This window comes from Bacillus rossius, chromosome 15, assembly GCF_032445375.1.
Source record: "Bacillus rossius redtenbacheri isolate Brsri chromosome 15, Brsri_v3, whole genome shotgun sequence".
Lineage (NCBI taxonomy): Eukaryota > Metazoa > Arthropoda > Insecta > Phasmatodea > Bacillidae > Bacillus > Bacillus rossius.
In genome coordinates, this window is record NC_086342.1 from 4,500,865 (window position 1) to 4,522,650 (window position 21,786).

At 37.8% G+C, this 21,786-nt stretch overlaps 2 protein-coding genes across 2 annotated transcripts in view; one reads left to right on the forward strand and one right to left on the reverse strand.

Moving 5' to 3' along the window:
* Positions 1-1,669: 1,669 nt before the first annotated feature.
* Positions 1,670-8,645, reverse strand: LOC134539710 (eukaryotic translation initiation factor 1A, X-chromosomal). Its single transcript, XM_063381932.1, has 6 exons — positions 8,306-8,645; positions 8,026-8,109; positions 4,632-4,735; positions 3,610-3,742; positions 2,392-2,492; positions 1,670-1,790 (listed from the first exon to the last, which is right to left on the reverse strand). The coding sequence occupies exons 1-6, from the start codon at positions 8,319-8,321 to the stop codon at positions 1,785-1,787; spliced, it is 444 nt and encodes a 147-aa protein (XP_063238002.1). The 5' UTR covers positions 8,322-8,645; the 3' UTR covers positions 1,670-1,784.
* Positions 8,646-10,012: 1,367 nt separating this feature from the next.
* LOC134539657 (probable E3 ubiquitin-protein ligase HERC4) overlaps positions 10,013-21,786 on the forward strand; it is a 33,611-nt gene continuing 21,837 nt past the window's right edge. The window contains exons 1-7 of the mRNA XM_063381843.1: positions 10,013-10,421; positions 12,878-12,988; positions 15,254-15,376; positions 17,308-17,418; positions 19,851-20,009; positions 20,735-20,886; positions 21,637-21,767. Coding sequence (XP_063237913.1) covers positions 10,307-10,421; positions 12,878-12,988; positions 15,254-15,376; positions 17,308-17,418; positions 19,851-20,009; positions 20,735-20,886; positions 21,637-21,767 — 902 coding nt within the window. The 5' untranslated portion in view covers positions 10,013-10,306. The remainder of the gene's footprint in view (positions 10,422-12,877; positions 12,989-15,253; positions 15,377-17,307; positions 17,419-19,850; positions 20,010-20,734; positions 20,887-21,636; positions 21,768-21,786) is intronic.

Sequence of the window (21,786 nt, forward strand, 5' to 3'; positions counted from 1 at the left end):
ACCAAAATGCAACAACTATAATGAAATTAATAAACATTTTTAATCAAAACTAACTTGAATCACAGTATTTTATTTAAAATATTAAATTCAATGAATGTAATGTATTCAGTATGAAGTTTTTTTTTTACGAAAAGGTATGTACTAAGTAAACTGGAAAAATTTATTTTACTATTTTTTTTTAAGATTGTTTTTAGTAACTCATTTTTACACTACAACGTTGGTATATTTTTCAAACAAACACATGCTGATTTATTTTTATTGTTCCGAGAACATCAACTATCAGTCAAAGTGACACTGCTTTGGGGAAATAGCATCATAAAACATTTATGTGTAATATGTGTTTAATAATATGCTATCTTTATAAATGAACATAATTCATAAAAAAATAAAATCTCCTGTTTTAAAATAAAACTACAAATTCTTGTCTCTAGCACAAATTGACAGGTAGCAGAACCACATGAGTATAAATTAATGATTTTACCCCAACGTCGTAGTCTGTGTAGCTTCAAACCACACTAAATGCAAGCTACACTACCAGAACAAGAGATTTCTGGCAGTGCACATATTTTTAAGTTTTTCCATCTATTATTTCACACATTACAGTAACAAGTCGAACCATCATGTTTGTACGAGTCAATAAAGTTACGTTTAATATACAATAATAACGGTTTGAAAGAGGCTAACTCCAGCTTACCATTAGTTGATTTACCCATGTATGTACCCTTCACATAGTAAAGGAATAGAATCCCATCTTTCATGAGCAATTAAGTTTGTGTTTCATGAAGACACCTATACATCAAAGCATCCACCAACCAACGTAAACAACAGTTGATATACTTCCTACACCATATCCACTTTCCTTAGTTACAAACAACTGATGGTAAAGCAAATGAAGAATGAAAATAGTTCGCTGTGATAGAGGTGTAGATTTGAGACTCAACACAGCCAGTCTACCATAAATAACAGTTACAGCTACTTACCACATATTACGTTATTGCACTACTTAGCTAAATAAAAAATACAAGTTGGATTGTGTGCTTGGCACAGACAAACCAGAAGAAAAAAACACATCACAATATAATTTTTTTTTACTTCTCAAAATTTTCACATTTTTTTTTAATTCACCAACAAATACAGTTTAATTGTTTAAATAATTATAATACGAGATAAATTTTTTTTTTTTAAGAGAATCTTCAATGTAAAAAAATTCTGAATCCACACCCACTTCCAACCTATAAAAGAGTGTGATTATAATATTCAAACAAAATGGAGACTTAAAATCTCTACAAATTTCTTATTAAATAATTACAAAACACACTGAGCTTGGTACTAACAGCACACTTACAACATTTATTTTTGGCTACCACATCACGTTCAAGACAAATGCGATCTACGAATCGAGGGGTGGGGAAAAAACCAAACCAGTTTAAAAAAAAATCATAACTCACATAAACTTTACAAGAAATTTCACACAGCTGTTTGTTGAGTCACAGCACTTCTAAGAGACCAGCGACGACTCTGGGGTGAACAACTGGAAGAGGGGGAGGGCCCAGGACACAAAACCCTGGACACGACTGTGGCAGTTAACAATCAGCTTTTTGGACACACATTTTCCAAATGAGGGAGGGGGTTTTTTGGTATTTTTTCTCCACTAAATAGTTACAAAGGGTTGATTCAAAATGTGCATGATTTATTTTCGGTACACACTGCCTGAGCCACAGTCACCTCACGCCCACCATCGCAATGTCCGTCTGAGCAGTGTGCACCCCTCCGCCCGACCCTCATCAGATCTGAAACAGGAAAAATAAGTATGTGTAACTCAGCTTAAAGCAGCAAACAACATGAAAAATAAATCTTCATTTCTTAAATTTACCAGAACACATACTGGTACATCGCTTACTATATTGGTATATTGCATTTGATATAGTATATTAAAAATTAGGTCATGTTATCAGACTAGGTAAGTTGAAACTTGTTTAAGATGTTCCAATGCAAGACCTTTTCCTAATATGTATCTTGCATAAGGTTGAGTCTCGATAAATCAACTCTGATATATAAAAGTTCAGACAAAGATCAGTTAAGTTCGTTGCTTGACATACATTCAAGTTGTGTTGGTCGATACTGAGTAGAGAAGTACCATTCTTTTTCTCTCCGTTTGGTCAAAGAATACTCTAAAATTGTACTTAACCTTACAAAATTTCCAATTTTTTCCCCTGTAAAACTAAAGGTTTCTGTGATAATACAAGTAGCTATTGAAATAGACCACCATAGTAAACACTTACAAAATATTTACATAAATTTTTATTATCACTCGGCACATGCAATGACCTTTTGAGTATCTAGACTCTTGAAAACGTCGTAACAGATATTTGCAGTGCAACTTGAACTTACATTATCGACCGGGTCCCCTTCTTCGTCACTGGCTTCGTCACCAAACTCGATGTCGTCGTCCATTCCTTCTTCTCCCACGAACACGTACTCGTTGATGCGCACTGCGGAGGGAAAATAACATTCACGTTCACGATGGAGAGAAACACTCAGCCGCAACGCATCAACAGCAACACTGACAACCCCCAAACAATTCAAAGCACTACCGCACAAAACTGAAAGATTCAAAAATACTCAAGAGTTGATATTACGGAAGTTGGCTGCTGAAAATGGGGACAAACATACTAAGCATATACTACAATTATCGAAACCTAAAATTACTGTGTCCACAGAAACATTAAGAATGGAAAACTGTGAATATACAGCTTGTGTGGAATAAGCCTCTCATCAGAATTTTAAAAATAGAACTGATGGCCATATTTTATGTTTATTAAATGTTTATTCTTGACTTAGGTACACATACAACATTATTACTGCCTTTAAAGTCTTTAAAGTTTTCTATTCAACTAATAGCATACTAGGTACCAGTTTTGATGACTGCCGGTTATTTTTTAGAACTTGGCTATTAAATGAATAAATATTTCCCGTAAAAATTCTAATGTAAATTCATATCTCTTAAGATACTTGTGCTATGCGAAGTTTTGAACTTATAGACAGCCGATGCAAGCAAGAAATTCGTTACAATAAATGGGAAATTTAAAAGTGAATTCGTACAAGCAACAGAGTAAAAATACAGCAAATGCTCGATATTCTATAAATTTAGGAAATTACAATAAATTATTTACAACTAAAACATAGCACGCCTAAGAAGACGGCTTTTTGTAGACAAGCAAGAAATTAGATTATAATTAGCTACAAAGTGTTTTTTTTTTAAATTAATTTACCATCTCATGATCTCAAATATAAAAGCTCATTATACTTAAAAATTATGATGTTACTTTTATCAATTGTATTTTTAGAAAAATAGTGCACTGTATCATTTGAATAAACTTTCAGTCAGTATGCAAAATTACCAAACCTTCACTATATCGCTTATGTGAAAACTGTTTTTCATTTATATGAACATAAGCCTTTAGTATTAAATAGTATATAATATCTTTGTTGCCTACGTACCCAACTACTGCACAGACGAAGCTAGTCTTAACCGAACCAAAAACGAGGATCTAAAGCCAATACGACACTGGCGAGAGAGAGAGAGAGAGAGAGAGAGGTGCACCGTACCTGTCTCCGGAAACTCCCCGTATGTTTTCAAGTTCCTTGCTTCGTCGGTCGTGTACTTCAATATGACGTCCGCCTTGGCGTCCTGGTAGTCTCTCAGCCCGATGAGGATTATGTCTCCTTGGTTGATCCACACCTGCAACCAAACGACAATCACTCTCCACTTACACAATTTACAACAAAAACAAGTTTTCAGCATCAAAAGTCATTCACATCAAGACATTCTACCGTGCATTCACAGTATATTCAGTCAACAGAAAAGCCCCGTGTGTTTGTTCAAAATCTGCCAGTGGTAAAAAAAAAGAGTCATCGTATTAAGAGTGTTTGGCCATATCCGTGGTCTAACCAAAATCTTTTGTTGAAAATCTATTCAACTCAGTAATTTATTGATTTTTTCATCAAAAGTGTTAAATAAGGTGCCATTAATAATTAACTTGTATCTAAGGTTTTCTTGCAATTGGATAATTATATCACATAACATTTAGGAATTGTAATTGGTGGTAGGTATAACTTTCTACTTCATTCTACTTGCTAATAGCAAATTGGGTGCTATCAAATAATTTAACGGACAAAGTGCTAAAAGCCTAAACCAACATAGTCACAGTTCAGGAATGAAACTGACAAAACATCAAAGTCATGTAAATAATAGGTATGGGCCAATAAAATGCTTAGTATTCAAAGGATTCAATATTCAAAGAAAAATATTACAGGAAATAAAGCAAATTAAAAAATTCAACACTGATAACCTCTGAATTTTTTTCCTTCACACCTATTCTGATATAATTTCCCGAGATACTGTACTTTTAACATATAATTATATAAATGTAATTACATTATATATTGATTCTGGAAACTTATTTCATGAATATAACACATAAAGGGTTACATGTTTCAACACCGTAGCTAATATTTTTTTTTATTTCCTGTGCATTATTTTATTTTGGACCCTTGAAACCTATATTTGGATTCGAGGGGTACATTCGAGGTACTCTTAGGGATCGGACCCGTCACTAGTGAACAAGTACCTTCTTTCGGAGCTTCCCTCGAATGTGACACAACCGCTTGACTCCGTCAAAGCACATGGCCTCCAGCCGACCATTGCCCAGCATCTTCGTCACCTGAGCGTACTCTGGAACACACCCATCATGCAACACACGTCTCTGCCGGACCACCACTGCCGCTGGACATTCACTGGTAAAGTGTGCACACTCTTAAATACAAATGATATTATATATATAGACTTGTTAATAATTTCAATATATATGTTAATCACTTACAACCTAACACAGAGAAAAAAACTGTTAAAAAAATTATTTTTTCAGCATCCAAACATTAATTATCTTTATGGTACTTACCTTAGTTACATGTAGTATTTCAATTTTATATAATTGTAATTTTTAATTAATCTAAATTTGGTAAATATTTACTTGGGCGGTATTTCCGAAAAAGTGTTAAAAATCCGAAAATACCTTTATTTTATGCTCTTCAACTTCCTCTTTTCATTAAAAGTGGCGGAGGTAAGAAATTCCAAATACTTTAGGAGATATCGAATTTTTAAATTTCATCATATGTAGTTGAGCGGTATTTGCGAAAATAAATGTTAAAAATCCGAAAATACCTTTATCATATGCTCTTCAACTTCCTCTTTTCATTAAAAGCGGCGGAGATTAGAAATTCCAAATACTTTAGGAGATATCGAATTTTTTAATTTTTCAATACAAGACCTGTGGAACCATTCGAGCGGCGCCATTTTTGTTATTTTGCCGTGTGTTCGTGAATACGTGAATCGTGAATGCGTAATTAATAAAATGGTTGATTAGGTCAGGTCAGTTACATTATTAATACTTTCAAACTAAGCCGACATTAAAAATTATTTTGTGAATTAATTTTAATGGCTGTTTAGTTTTAAAATATTTATAATGTAACTGACCTGACCAAACAAACCCGGACAGAGGGTGAACAGTAAACTAAAACGGTCGATTAGGTCAGGTCAGTTACATTATAAATACTTTCAAACTAAGGTGATATTAAAAATAATGTGAATTAATTTTAATTATTCTTTAGTTTTAAATTATTTATAATGTAACTGACCTTACCTAACAAACCCGTAGCAAAGGATGTACAGTAACAACTCACGTAAATTTTTTTGTTACTTATTACTTGCGCAACAATATCAAAATAACAATTAAGACTTTAAAATTAGAAACGTTAAAAACTCACGTAAGTTGGAGGCGGTAATTAAACACCGTTTTAAACAATAATTGAACTAAATAATCACGTATTAGTTCATTTGAATTCTGGCCTATCACGAACAATCACGTGACATCATTATCCAATAAAAAAATAGATACTCGTACGTAAACAAGAAACAATGGTGCACGCACGCCACAGGAATGCGCTGGTTTTGTGCTGAAATTTAAAAATTCGATATCTCCTAAAGTATTTGGAATTTCTAATCTCCGCCGCTTTTAATGAAAAAAAGAATTTGAAGAGCATATAATAAAGGTATTTTCGGATTTTTAACATTTTTTTTCGCAAATACCGCTCAACTATGTACATATGAAGAAATTTAAAAATTCTATATCTCCTAAAGTATTTGGAATTTCTAATCTCCGCCGATTTTAATGAAAATAGGAAGTTGAAGAGCATAAAATAAAGGTATTTTCGGATTTTTAACATTTTTTTTCGGAAATACCGCCCAAGTAAATATTTACCCTAAATTTTTTTATATAAATATGTTAATTTAACCACGTTGCTCTCATGAAACTTTTTGTTAGTTTAAGTAATTAATATAATTTAAGCATTCATACGGATATTTGTATGTTGTATTGTCTTGTCTTTGTTTTGTCCTATATTTATGTGTTCTTATAATTGTTTTGTTCTAGTTTTTGTTCTGTCACTGTATTTGTTTTGTACTTGTCCTAAATGTTGTGCCCACCGTTGGAGCCTTGTGATGTTGGTGTGGCATGTTACAAATACAAATAAATAAATAAATAAATAAAAATAAGAGGGTACATTAACAAGCACGAGAAAAGTGATAGCAGTCCAAAGTTTCAGGCACATATCAAAATACAAACCGCTGTTCGGAATAACTATGCCCACCACTCTACACAAGAATCTACATCATCAGGCATCACACACCACAGGCTCAATCTTACAGGATCACACCATCAGGATCAAAAGATACACCTTGGATGCGTGATACGGAACAATTAATCCTAACCTAACTGTTGTCACAATTTAATGCTATTTTTAATGTACCTAACTTAAAATACCATTCACACTATTTCACAGTATTTTTAACGTAGCTAAGATAACCTTACCAACATTTCTCACAATTTTATGTTATTTTTAATGTACCTAACATTACTAATAGTTAAAAATGGCGAACTACTGGTAAAGTACAAGAAGACTACATGCCCTCTTAGATAATCATTAAAAAACATGATAAAGAAAAAAATTGGTCAAGATGTTTTAATTTTCCTTGATCACAAAAGCTCCTAATAAGCACATTTACCAATGAAAACATCAAACACTAAGGCTCCTACTACAAAAGTACGGTGCCGGCAGATGCCCCTGTGAAGCTACCAATGTGGTGCTGGTCCCAAAGCATTTGCTTACTGCAAAAGACGCCGGTGCTTTGATGACTAACTTACAGTCTACATGCTAGTATAAGTGACAGGGTGATTGTATTAAATCATAAACTACATTACTAGGCAAAACAACATAAAACTTACACAACAGTTTTAATAAAAGAACAAATAGTGAGCATTAACGCGGAAAAAAACTGCTTCTTTATGTTCACAAGCACATTTTTTTTTCCGACCAACATAAATTTATGACAGCTTGTTTTAAAAAGACAAGGTATTTTGTTTCTATTTGTTTTTAAATGAAAAATTATATTTTCAATGACTAAATGTGTTTACTGCAGGTAGACATTTGATTTGGCATAGGTCATTTGTGACATCACAGAAAATCTGCTACCTATGAATGGCGTCGCCTGCTCTGGTGGCTCCAAAGATAAAAGTTAGCCATCGTGTCCGTAGCATCACAGCAGGCCGGAGTAACTGCAAGTTAAATCAGTTTCCAGAATTTGGAGCGACATATTGTGTCATGTCTAAGAACTGTCCTATTTAGCAGGGCTTTACCCCACATCGAAACTCTGGACATATGAAATGCTGCATGTGATATTATTACTTCAATAACGTATAATCTGTATCCCCATGACACACAATACTGACAATTCTAATAGCAAATAAGCCGTTCAATGTTTTCTACAAAGTAGCTTGTGTATGTGCAGTCTACATCCAAACAGTCGATGGTGGTCTGTCCAGCCATCAGCATGAAGAGTTTGTTTGTTGTTATAATATGTCCAGTTTTAACTACTCACAATGAACACAACTTAAATAACATGCTCACCTTGTCCATCTTCTTTAAACACCAACTCACGCTTTTCCGTCTCATTTTCGTTCTTTCCTCGACGACGATTTTTACCTCCCTTTCCTGGAATCAAGCATCGGAAAAATTAATATGCTATTCAATCAGAAACCACCACCAACACTAACAAAAACACTGTTTTCATTCTGTAATCTTGAAATGGCTGACATGCTAGTAGGTTGCTCTGCACGCATCGCACAACATTAAAAGGTCACAGAAAAAATCTGTCACATATACGTAATTTAAAAGACAATTTTATTACCCTTATTCTTCGGCATTCTGGCTGCTAAACGACGTTACAGACACTTATCTCGGGTGACTTAATTTAAAACGAAAACTGTCACAATTTTCACGTTGCATTACCAAATCATAGCATAAGACAGCAGAAGGATAGATTGAGAGACAAAAATAATAATTTATCTACAACCAAAGCAAACGCACCAAAGGTAAATAAAAATAAATATTATTCTTTTTAATTTTAGCACTTTTCAAAAGACCTAAATAAAAACTTCGAATTAATATGACTAAAACCTTAAAATGCTTTTGACTCACTTTAATCGCAGTACACCAATGCACGAAAAATACAATTCAACCAACATTCACGCTTAGTTCCAATAGTTAAAAACCAAAATCTAGAAACAAACATTTGGCTACTATCTGATGGAAGAAAAATTACGATATATACCACTTTTATTCGTGCTCTTTATTAAGTTATAGAACACTTATTTTCACATAGGATCATCCTAAATAGTGGAAGAATTCAATTAAATCAGATATTTCAAAATTTTCACATAATTATTATCGATTAATTAAGTAACTTAAGAACTTAACACATGCCCATTGCCCGAAGTAGCATGTGATGGCCTACATCCTTGACCATAATTTAGGAACCTGGTAGCCGCAAGTAAACTTAATGTGACTTCGCACATCCTTATCCCATTATTAAATCCCGGGTGATAGCCCTGTCCATACTGTCCGTGGCACACAACATTTCAGAGTGAACTGGCCATCCTTGTGTAGTTTATCACTTTTGAAACAATGTATTAGAAGGAAAAAGGGACAAAATATGATCTTTCTATTGCTGTGTGTTTCTTTATGAAGTCCCATAAATAAACGAATATTATATTTTTAATTTAGTAGTTAAGTGTGACATCAATTCCAGTTATGCATGCGTAAATGGCATCCCTAGAGCAACTGCTTCTGTTCTGTGGTTAGCCTGAACTTTGCATACTGTCAAATTATTTCTGTTAATTATAATTCAGCGCACCCAAAAGTTTTATTAACTACTCCTCAAGTATCCCTGTGTCATTTTGCAGTGCAGGGACTATTTCAAATGTTATTAATTTCATATCGCCATGTGACAATGCTTGGAGGTCAAGAACTTACAGGACTGGCAGGCTCCGCAGGATACTAGGCCATGAATGTGTCTGCTTGGAAACAGCAAAACCAATTAATTTCTAACTTAGATTCGTGACTCTAACAGCCGAGCCCGAACCACGGTAAACATTTAAAATATGATATTGGCCGCCTCCAATAAAAACTTCTTTTAAAACTGTTTCCGACTAAGTGCAAAACAGTGCCAAGAAAAGTATTCATTAAACAATTTCAAGAGTCTCCCTTTGTAAAGTCATAAAAAACAGTTATGAAATCAAGAAACACAAAAATTTCTTCCAAGCTTAAAATTTGAGACTTGATAATAAACAATTTGTAGATGGTACATTTTTCTGATACCATTAGTGATGAAGCGTTCCGGAATCATGTCTCCATTTATGCCCAAGGTAGTGCTCAATATCTACAAAGCATTAAATTTAAACCCAAGATTTATTCCCTCAATAACCTCTTCTGTTATTAAATATTTTTTATCATTCAAAACGAAAGCAAAAATAATTATCTATAAGGGAAACTTGTATAATATTTTGAACAAGGGCAAAATAAATTCTCTTTAGAAATATTATAATATTAACTGGTGCATTAAAAAGGAAACCGGCCGCAAGCCAGAATGGCACTTTTATACTGTTAAAAACAAAACTTCGTGATTGTAAATTATAGTTATTGGCTCTATTTCTGATTGTCATTGTTATTATTTTGCATGTTATTATTAACGTAGGTTTTTACTTAAATTTATGAACTAGTGAAGCCATAAATAGAATGAAATTAATTAGTCAGGTTTACATAACCTCATTTTGGGTTTAAAATGAGTTTCAGTTCATGAAACAAAATTTAATTAAGTTATTAATATCGTGACAAGTGCATAGTAGTAATAATGCTGTGTTGGGGTAATTCTGTCAATGGGGAGTTGGGGTTAGGTGGCATTGAAGAAGAGCAGATATTTTCCCCAAGGGAATTAAAATTTGTCAAAGCTACAGAAATAAAGCAAGGTAATTTTTTACTAGATGCAAAACAGATTTGAAACTATTATGTCTTATTGTTACGACAATTCTGTGTTAAAAAAAAAGACTATCGCCTCACGATGTTAGTTAGCCTAATTTGTAACAGCTTAGTCAGAAGAAACACCTCTCAGAGTTGTTGTAATATTGGTAAATTCATTTTATTACCATTTCTGTTCGAAATATGGCCTTATAAATTTTAATGATTCTCAACTCCCTGCTGAACGGTGCCAGCAGCTGTATTGATTTTAGTAATTACTGGCCTTACATAAGGCTAGTGAGTATTGCGGAGAATTCATCCCTTTAGATTGAAGTATGAGGGTTGGCAGCTAAGGCTGCTCGCAGTGTACAGATCACTGGGGCTGTAGCTCAGGAATAGAAGAGGAGAGTTTGGTGTTGTTATATGGGGACCTCAAGGAGCAGGTGGGTGGGGTGAACACCAGGGGAGGAGAAAGGTGGAACTGTAGCTTGATGTGGTGCTGGTGAGACCGGTGGAGGTGGTAGTAAGGATTTTGTTGATGGAGAGGACCAGCAACCACAGGTTCCCAGTGATGGAGATTGAAATGGGCAGTGAACGGAAAAGGTTAGTAAAGAGAAAGTGGTAAAAATGCAGGGTAGGGCGGATAAAGTGCAGTGGTGGCACATTTGATGATGGAGTATTGTAGGTGATTGAGGGACTAGACAAAAAATGGGTCGCCCTGAGAACCATACTGGAGCAGATGGTGGAACGTTTTGTTGTGCCTGAAAGGAGGTTGGGGGAAAGGGGTTGACCTTTCCTACTATGGGAGGGTTTTGAAGAGAGATTGCAGGAGGCATGCAAGGGCCAGGAAGACATGGGCAGTGGGGATAAAGGCAGAGATGGTGTGGGGTGAGGAACTGGGGAGGAAAACAAGGGATGCAAGTGATGCATACGTGGTAAGGTTAATGGGATAAGGGGGTAAGAAAATGGAGCAGACCTTTGCAGCTCTGTAAGAAGAGGTAAGAGAGAGGAGGTAATAGCGGAGCTAAGGGGAAGAGTGGTGCAGTAATTGGAGGGGGGGAACGGGAGAAGGCAAACTTGCTGCAGGAACCGTACCTATCAGTATTTGTAAGGGGAGAGGTAAGGGAAGGTGGTAAAGGAGCGAAGACAGTAGAAAAAAAAGGGTTTGAAATACGGATGGAAGAGGTACAAAAAGAGGTTATCAGTTTGAACGGGAGGAAGGCAGCTGGGCCAGACGGGATAGGAAACAGCCACCTCAAGTTGGGAGGTAAGGAGATCTGCAGATACCTAACAGATATTCAGGTAATCCTAGGGAGAGGTAATGTTGCCAGAGTAGTGGAAGGAAATTGTGGTGGTACAAATTTACAAGGGAAGTGGAGATAACGCAAATTTGACAAATTACAGACCAGTCAGCCTGATGCCCTGTGAGGGGGAAGTAATGGAGAGGTATGTGATGGAGAAATGGATGACTTATTGTGGGTGGATGATAGACAAAATGGTTTTAGGAGAGGGTTTTCGTGTGAAATGCTGATGCTGTTACTAGTATATCTGGGTGAAGCGGATGTACGGGGGGAAGCAAAGAGACGCAATGTCAATTGATTTTGAAAAGACATTTGATAAAGTGCCGCGCAAGAGGCTAATGGAGAATGTAGAGTTGCTGATAAGTAGGATGAAAGGATGGTAAGTTAGGTGGGAGACTTCCTTAGGAATAGGATACAGAGGATGAGGATGGGAGGAAAAGTGTGAGAAGGGGTAAGTGGCGTTAAGTTGCTGCAAGGTCCCTGTTTTTCACGATAATGATGAACGATATAGGATATGGAATGGAGGCCAGGATGAGAATGTTTGCAGACAATTGTGTGGTGTATGAGGTAGTGGGGAACTGGATACACCTGCAGGGTAATCTCATCAGGCTAGAACTATGAACAGGGGAGAATGGGATGTCGCTGCATGTAGGAAAGACAAAGGTGGTTAGAGTCATGAGGAAGATGTAGGTAATGAGGGAAGTGTATAGCTAGACGGGGCAGGAAATAACGGAGTGAACCTGCAAATAGTTTCAGTGGGTGGTGAGTAAGGGTAGAAGGGCACTGGGGTTGCTTGGCAAGACCCCGCATGGGGCAGGGAGGAGGGTAAGGGAGAAGACATACTCCACATTGGTTAGGCCAGTGACGGAGTGTGCAGCTGTTATCTGGGACCCATACGTAGTGATTGAGGTAAAAGAGCTGGAGAAGGTGCAGAGGATAGCACAAGGTGGTTGAGAATATTTAATCAAGACATGCAACACAACTGCAGTACTACCGTCCCTGCATCAGTTATTTGTTTAACGTTATCTGTAAAGAGAACATTTCACAAGCAGAGACTATGTGACTAGCATTAGGCCTCCCATAAAGATTCACTTGATGCGCACAGCTGCAAAGAGTTTGCTGGGAAGGGATGACAACTCGCCTTGTGTTTCGCTGATGCGGTGCAGTGGCGTGCGGCTCCCACCACACGGCGCTGCTGACCAGCGGCGGCGAGCTGTACACGTGTGGCAACAACGACTACGGGCAGCTCGGCCACAACAAAGCCTGTAAGAAGCCAGGTAACTGTGTCGACCAGCAACTCGTTATCGTAACCGCTGCCCCACAACCCACAACTGACTGTCAACCAGCATCTCTGTCGCGACTGCTATCACAAAATTATTTGGGTCATCTAGTACCACATGACTTGATGTGAGCTTTTGGACATACACCATTGCTAAGCACATGTATGTCTGCAGAAGAAAACTACAAAAAAAACAAAAGACAAAAAACACAAACTAAGCAAAAAATTGCTGTTGTCAACAGGATGTATACACCACATAATATTCCATTCTACAGATATGCATGTGCTTAGCAATGGCGTATGTCCAAAAGCTCACATCAAGTCATGCACTCCCATTGCACAAATCTTTCAAAGATAGTACCACATGATTGTGACTGCAATCACAAGATGATTTGTCATGCAGTACCTCACGATTGTGACTGTGATCACAAAATGTTTTTTTTTTTTTTGATCATACAGTACCAAATGATTGTGTGCAATTACATAATTATTTGGGTCATGTAGTACTTAATTATTGTGACTGATACCACAAGGTTATCTGGTTCATCCAATTCATCATGATTGTGACTGATATCACAAAACTATTTTTTTTTCGTCAACAAGTACTTCATTATATTGGCTGTTGTAACAAAATTATTTGGTTCATCCAGTTCGTCATGGTCGTGACTACCATCACAAAATTATTTGGGTAAGACGGTATCTCACGATTGTGACTGCTATCACAAAATGATTTGGGTCAGCCATTACCTCATGATTGCGACTGCTGATGTAACACTTGCTGCACCAGCTAACTCGTAACGATCGTGAATGCTTCCACAAACTGGGGCTGGGGTGACTGGTAACCATGGGAAACAGTACGGATGGACTGGGTTCAAACCCAGCTCCACCGTAGTATGATACCAGTGTTTTATCGACTTGCTCGGTAATGTATTAAAATGCTCTGCTAAAATTTAAAAATGGGGCCTTCAACTCGAGGTACGGCAGATAATTCAGTAATAACGTTTTTATTGAAAGCTGTTTGCCTGATGATAAATAGGATATGTTAGAGGTATATGTTACAGATTTACGTGTATCCATCAAGTCATCCATCATCATATTCAATCTTTAATAACAAGTCTGAATAAAACTCTTGCACTTATTAATTTTATTACAGTTAATGCATCTAAATTAGATTCTATTCTCATTCTTTATACATCCTTAGTTGGATCCAAACTAGAATATGGTTCTATAATTTGGAATACCATTAGCAAAACAGACAGTGATAAACTAGAAAACATAAAAAAAAAATTAATCAAAATTATAAGTCAAAATAAATATTTTAATAATGATGTTGATTTACACTCCTTTCTTGGCTCCTTTTTATTAAGAAGAGAAATATTAGGTGCACTATTTGTAAAAAAATCTTTATGATGATAAATTAAAATTAATTATGTTCTTGAAAACACTGGAATTAAAATTCCCTCTTTCAATAGTCAGTACCAACCATTGTTATGTAAATTAAACAATATCAACAATATTTTATATAGCGTAGTCAAAAACTTCATTAAATTTAACAGCTTAATCACCTTATTAAATAATAATGTAACTATCAAAAAATTGTACTATCACTCAATATTCATCACTAGCGCATAATATGTAATATATAAGCCTCTCAAAAAGTTCAATTAGTATTATATTTATTTATACTGTTTTTCAAATAATAAAATATATGTAATATAAACTATTATCTTTTTATTAGTTTAAGAAGCTTACCTTAAATCATTGTCCAAGACAAATTATATACAATCCATGATAGATTCAGTGTTTGTTTATTTTATGTACTGTCCTGTTTTTTTTTTTTGTTCTTAGTGTTCATCAATTGTGTGTACTTTTGTTTTGATTTCATGTCTTTGTAGCCCTGTTTTAAAGTTTTGTTTTAATCGTAATTTTACATTTGTATTTGCGCTTGTGCCTTGTCATCTAATGCAGCGGTTCTCAAAAGTTGTTCCGTGGAACTCCGGGGTTCCGTGGCGGGGTAGCAGGGGTTCCGTGAGTCAGGATGTGAGTTATATAAAGCAGGCTGTCAAACAACTTTCTTTGAAGAAGTTGGGGTTCCGTCAAAAGAAAAGTCAATCGTGGGGTTCCCTGGCGGGAAAAAGAAAACTGGGAACCGCTGATCTGAGGCATTCTTGCAGTGGGTAGGTATTAAAAAAGGAAATGATTGAATATTGAATACATGTTTGGAGTGGAGCGGGTGTTGATGGTGTGGGGCGGCCGCTTGCAGAGCATGTGAGCTCGCTGGAGGCCTACAGCATCGCTGCGGTGGCGTGCGGCGGGGCGCACACCCTGGCCCTCAACGAGTGGGGCCAACTGTTCAGCTGGGGCTCCAACCACAGCGGCCAGCTCGGTGAGTCCCCTCGCGCTCCACTAGTGTCGTGAGGGGACAGCTGTTGTCAGAGCAGCGCTCGGGAGTGGGGCACTCATAGGGGGAGGGGGAGTGGGGCACTCAATGGGGGAGGGGGAGTGGGGCACTCAATGGGGGAGGGGGAGTGGGGCACTCAATGGGGGAGGAAAAGTAGGGCACTCAATGGGGGAGAGGAAGTAGGACACTCAACGGGGGAGGGGGCACTCAATGGGGAGAGGGAGTGGGACACTCAATGGGAGAGGGGGAGTGGGGCACTCAATGGGGGAGGGGCAATGGGGCACTCAACAGGGGAGGGGGCACTCAATGGGGGAGAGGGAGTGGGACACTCAACGGGGGAGGGGGAGTGGGGCACCCAATTGGGGAGGGGCAATGTAGCACTCAACGGGGGAGGGGTACTCAATGGGGGAGAGGGAGTGGGGCACTCAATGGGGGAGGGGGAGTGGGGCACTCAATGGGGGAGGGGGAGTGGGGCACTCAATGGGGGAGGGGGAGTGGGGCACTCAATTGGGGAGGGGCAATGGGGCACTCAACGGGAGAGTGGGGCACTCAATGGGGGAGAGGGAGTGGGACACTCAACGGGGGAGGGGGGCACTCAATGGGGGAGAGGGAGTGGGACTCACCGGGGGAGTGCGGCACTCAATGGGGGAGGAGGGGAAACAACAAATAAAGTAGAGAGTTGGACTACTGTAATACTCTTTTCCAGGTATTTGTCACCATGTCTTTTACAAATCATTATGAACCTCTGGTGCGAACCTCTTGTGTACGTCATCATCTGGTGTTATCCTTCAAGTGAATTATTGAAGTATAAAATTTCACTTCGAACCCACGTGTGTTCTTTTTTTTCTTTTTTTCTCTTAAATTTGTAGATTTCAACATCTGACTGGGTGTATGTAAATTTAGATTTATTTTTTTGATGATTTTGGTAAACTTGTTTGCTTACACTCACATTCTCAAAAGTAAATATACAAATGAACCATGCTGTAAAGAGACAGACTTAATCATGAAAACTCATTGGTTGGAGTCTATAGCAAATATTGTGGATATTAATGCTTTTGGTAATGAGTCAAAGAAAATTTGTCTGAGATCATAGTAAAAGCTATAAAATTTATTTAGTTAAATATGGATTGGTTTAGTCTTTAATTTCAAGAAAATCAAATTGTAATGTGTAATGAACTTTTAAAATATAACACACTTGGGAGTCAGTATTCAAGGAGTAAATTCCTTTGTTGGCTATGGAGAAATTTATCTAAGAATTGTAAATTTTCATTTTGATGTGACATTTGATGGAACTTTATGACAGGGTTTTTTTCAAATGTGGTTTGAGTTTTAAAATAAGTCTGTAAAAAATTTATTTCACTTAGAGCCAACTGTAAATTCAATGACTTTTACTTGCTACATTTTTCCTAGCATTTACGACGTATCTCTTTTGAAAATTATTTCTCATTGTGTGTGTGTTTTAAAACTGTTGGTAGGCACATTACAAATATAATAAATAAAAATAAATATTTTGTTTAGTCAATTTACCCCCGGGGGGGGGGGGGGGGGGGGGAAGAACACTTCCATGATAGGCTTTCAATTATTTAGCTACGTTAAACACAATTAAAACATTTTTATGTGTTTCGCCAAATAGAAATGACCATTAGTTTCTTATTATTTAGTTTCGAGTTAACACTTTTTAATTTCAATTAGGTTTGTTATAGTATATTTTTAAAATATTATCAATGTAATTTAAGTTTTTATCTTGGATGGATTTTGCGCTACTTTGAACTAGTAATCACCTGGCGTAGCTTTCATGAATTGTTAAATGTTGCTAAAAGTTTTTAAGAAGTTTTCAGTGAGGTTTAACGAGAGTAAGCTTGGTGGAATGAACAAACTTGCCGACCAGAGCTCGTGACTTGTGGTTGCACTCGCAGGGGCAGGGAGCGGCGAGGTGTCGGACACCCCGAGGATAGTGAAGACCATCGCCTCGTGCTGCGTGGTGCAGGTGGCGTGCGGCCTCAACCACAGCCTGGCGCTGACCAACAGTGAGTTGCAAGCACGGCGACACCTTGTCAGTATCAGGCCGGCGTGTTCGAAACCACCGTCGCGCCAGATCTCGGGAACATCATGTACAGTACATTTTAACAGGAATGCCAATAAACACGGGCACATGCAGGAGGGTTACAGGGGTGGTGCAATCCCCTTCCTTTCCGATATCCTAAAAAAAAAAAAAATACTGATAAAGTTTTAAGAATGGGCCAATCAAATCCTCAAATCCCACCAAGTCCTTAGTATTCAAAGGATCGATTATCCAAGGAGAAAGATTCAAAGAAAAATATTAAAGGAAATAAAGTAAATTAAAAAATTCAACACTGATAACCTCTGAAGTTTACTTGGCCAATTTTTTTTTTTTTTCATACGTATCCTGTTACCATTCCCCCAGATATTGTACTACTTTTAACATGTAATATATAAATGATATTACAATATGTTTTGATTCTGGAAACTTAAGTTGTGAAACAACCATTTAAAGGGTAGAATATTTCAACACCATAGTTAATATTTTTCACTTCTTGTACATTATTTTATTTCTGATCCTTGACACCTAGATTTTGATTCTAGAGGTATGTTCAAATAACTATCTGGGATTTAAATTCAATATTTGGATTCAAGAAAATTTGGATCTGACCCGTCATAAAAATAGTATATCATTCCCACCAACAAAAGAAAGAATTCAAAAGCAAACAGTGGGCAAAGTGCTTCTATTCCCCCCCTCCCCCCCCCCCCCCCATCCCAAAAAAACATTCTGTTTGTGCTCCTGTCAATGAAAAATTAATTAATATACACTACAATGTTATTTAAAAAGAGTTAAAAAGAGTTTCTCTACAAAAAGAAACATCACATGTGAGCGTTGGGTCTTCTTTAAAAAATGATTATGGAAATGTATGAGTGAAATGTGAAACGTAACCTGCTTGAAAACGAGAAACATTGTACTGAAAGGAAAACACATATTAACAATGAATTATGAGTTAACTGAAAATGCCGGCAGTGCAGTAAGTAGTACTACCTGGCGACCAAGGTCAACGTTCGTAATCCACCTGAAAAAAATCCCAACGCAAGCGGCTCGATCGGTGCTGAACTACGGGCTATGCCATATGATGGAACGACGAACCAAAGACCTTTAGCTTCTCCTTGTCTCCCCTCGGCCGTGCTGGATGATCCGCCCCGGGGGTTCCCGGCGGTGCAGTGGGGGCCGTCACCTCCCTCGTCTTCCACCGAGGCACCCCGGGCTCCGACGCTGGTGCGGAGTGGGGGCAGACATCGCGGTGAGCGGGTTGTATTCCTCCTGCTCACTTCTGTCTAGGCCTGTGCAAATACTAGTTTTCTCAGTGCGAGGCGAGTGTCAAATCAAACGTTTAAAATATTTGCGAAGTCGACTCTAGCTGCGAGTATTGTTCTCAGCAAAGATGTGTTACACTTATTTTATAAAAATGCACAATTGAAGTAAAAAAAAAAAAATTATTCCTTAAAACATTTATAATGCTTGACATGATTAATTGTTAACTAGTTGGTAGGGGACAAGATTATATGGTGAATTGGGTTGAAACGGAGATAACACAGAAAAGTGTGTCATACACCATATAAAAACAATTTGCAAGTTAATACACCATAAACCACCGAAATGCTTGCATGCAACTGAAATCATGAAAGTTAATTAGCTTTTATAACCTAAAATCAACTGAGATACATTAAACATCTTCTTTGAATATAGTAAATTCAATAAATGCCATGGAATTCAATAGCATTTAACTAAAACTTAATTCAAATAAAAAAAAGTATATTTTGAAGAATGTTTGAAAATCAAGGAATGCTGTTATTTCAAGACAAAAAATTGTACCAAAGTGTATGGATGAAAAAAAATTTAATTGAGTTGGTGTTACAAAACTGCTTTTGTAAAAATTAAAAATTAAAACACAATCAAAATTATCTGTCTTAAAATCAAAATTGGACTAAAAATAAAACCATAACAACCCAGAATTCATGAGAGCCTAGAGGCAGGGTGTCCACAGTTAGTACTTTCGTACTAGATCTAGTACTTTCATAACTTTTTTAGTAGACTAGTACAGATCTAGTACATTTTTCTTTAATATAATAATATTATAGTAACTCCAATATGTTTTATTAAGCGTAATTATTTTTAAAAACTATGGAATGTGTGTTTGTGTGGTGTGATATTTAAGTTGGAGCATTGCAATGTCATAATAACTTCCTCAATTGTTAAAAACCATAAAAAAATTATAATTTAGTACTTTTTTTTTTCAAATCTAGTACTTTTTTCTCGCCTAAGTTGGTACGAAAATTTTTTTCCTTGTGGACACCCTGCCTAGAGGTACCACTTCCACAAGTCTGTGCGCAGCCGAGGACTGTGGAAGTGTGCGCGCCGTGTTCCTGAAGGGGCCCGGCCATGTGCTTGCAGAGGGCGAGCTGTTCGCCTGGGGCTGCAACAGGTACGGCCAGCTGGGCCTCAACTCCTCGTCCTCGGAGACGCGACCTCGGCTCGTCAAGGCCCTGGCCGGCGTGCCCCTGGCGCTGGTCGCTTGCGGGAGCAACCACAGCTTCGCCGTGTCGAAATCAGGTGTGGTGGCTTCGCAGTGCCTGAACAGCACGGCACTTGAATAACGATTACCTTGCGATTCCTTTCTTAGTTTTGTTTTGCTAGTCAGTGTCGTGGCGAGGGGAAAACCAAATACATATTTACTTTGATTTCTTTGGCAGAATATCTGTTGTGACAAAAATCGGGATTTTGCAATTTGTTTCAAACAATTTTTATGATTAATCTTTTTTGTTTTAATAATATGGCCATTACTTTCCGACTTTGTAAAAGTATTAATGCTCAGTAATGTTCGTAGGCTTTCACGGCCATTGTCTGAAGTAGCTTGGCTTCTGTGTTTTAGCCGCGTCAGTGGCGAATAATTCACCGACGTTTCGGTCGACATTGCAGTCGCCATCATCGGGGAAAAGTTACCTACCTAACTGCTCCTCTGATGATGGCGACTGCAATGTCGACCGAAAACGTCGGTGAATTATTCGCCAAGGACACAGCTACAACCCAGAAGCCAAGCTACTTTATTAATGCTTAGTGTTTTCTTATCCACCAATAATAATATTGAAATTTTTTTGTAAGGCCAATGTTTTCGTTCTTGACTTTTGAACTTACAGTAGGGAGAAGCGTTAAGAGAGTACAGTCAAGGCAGAAGCATTATTTGAAAAACTGCTGCGTGTGTATGACCCGCAACTTCTGTTCCAGTGTCACGCCATGTTGCAGTGAACTGTCCCGAGACTGGCTTCTCTTGTGTCTAGGTGCCGTGTTCGGCTGGGGGAAGAACGAGTACGGTCAAGTTGGGACGGGCGACAACAGAAACAAACCAGTGCCTTTCTTGCTGAATACTTTGCGCTCCTGCAGAGTGAAATACGTAGCGTGCGGTGAAGACTTTTCCGTGTTCCTTACCAAAGTGAGTGCTTCGCTGGTGAGGAGATCTTGGTCTTGCTTGCATTTTAGTTGTAGCAGGGCCTTGTTGCGCCAGTCGTAACTTCATTATTTGTGTGATTCAACGTATTTATATCTACTAGGTGTGTTCCTTTACTTTTAAGATCTGACTTTGAAAATTTGTGTCTGTTAGGTTGTACAAGGAACATCATATCACACTGCTGCTACCCAGTGGAAAGCGCCCGTTTCATTACTGGAATAGGGGCACATTTAAAATCTTAGAAACAGTTGTAGGCACACCATATACAAATTTCTGCGATATATTCTAAAATAATTAAAAAAATACCATACCAAAAAATGTGACAAAAAATAAAATGAAACATGCCTGAAACTTTTTCAGGCTTCCGTACAAACAGCAAAGAGTGACTACAATGCTGTACTGAACTACATCTTGAATAAATCTTTCGTGCTCAAAGAACGTAAAACCTTTAAAGTCATTCAAATAACAGATAATGAATTGTTGGCGAAAAGGAGTGTATATCTGTAATGAAATACTGTAGTATAATAGAGTACGTAACTGTTCTTATTTTTTTAACGTGGACTCCTATTCCTCTGGGGAATACCACCGGTCACTCCTGTAAGTCTTTTAGGACGACCAGTGCGCTCCGGCACACACTTTGAGAACCACTCCTCCAGGCACTCAACTGAGCGTGTGTTAACGAGCATCGCAGTGACGTCTCTCCCGGTGACCCCGCCCCTCGTTGTGGTGATCCAGGACGGGGGCGTGTTCACGTGCGGTGCGGGCATGTACGGCAAGCTGGGCCACGGGTCGTACAACAACGAGTTGCTGCCGAGGAAGATCTCGGAGCTCATGGGCAGCACCATCACCCAGGTGGCCTGCGGCAGGTAATGGAACTCTCTGACG

Excerpts from the sequence above, each read along its gene's own strand:
- LOC134539710 (XM_063381932.1), bottom strand. Across the intron at positions 3,743-4,631 it reads GAGGGAAGCTCCGAAAGAAG|GTGTGGATCAACCAAGGAGA; the intron begins GTACTTGTTCAC and ends GTTTGGTTGCAG. Across the intron at positions 2,493-3,609 it reads CGGGGAGTTTCCGGAGACAG|TGCGCATCAACGAGTACGTG; the intron begins GTACGGTGCACC and ends TTCCCTCCGCAG.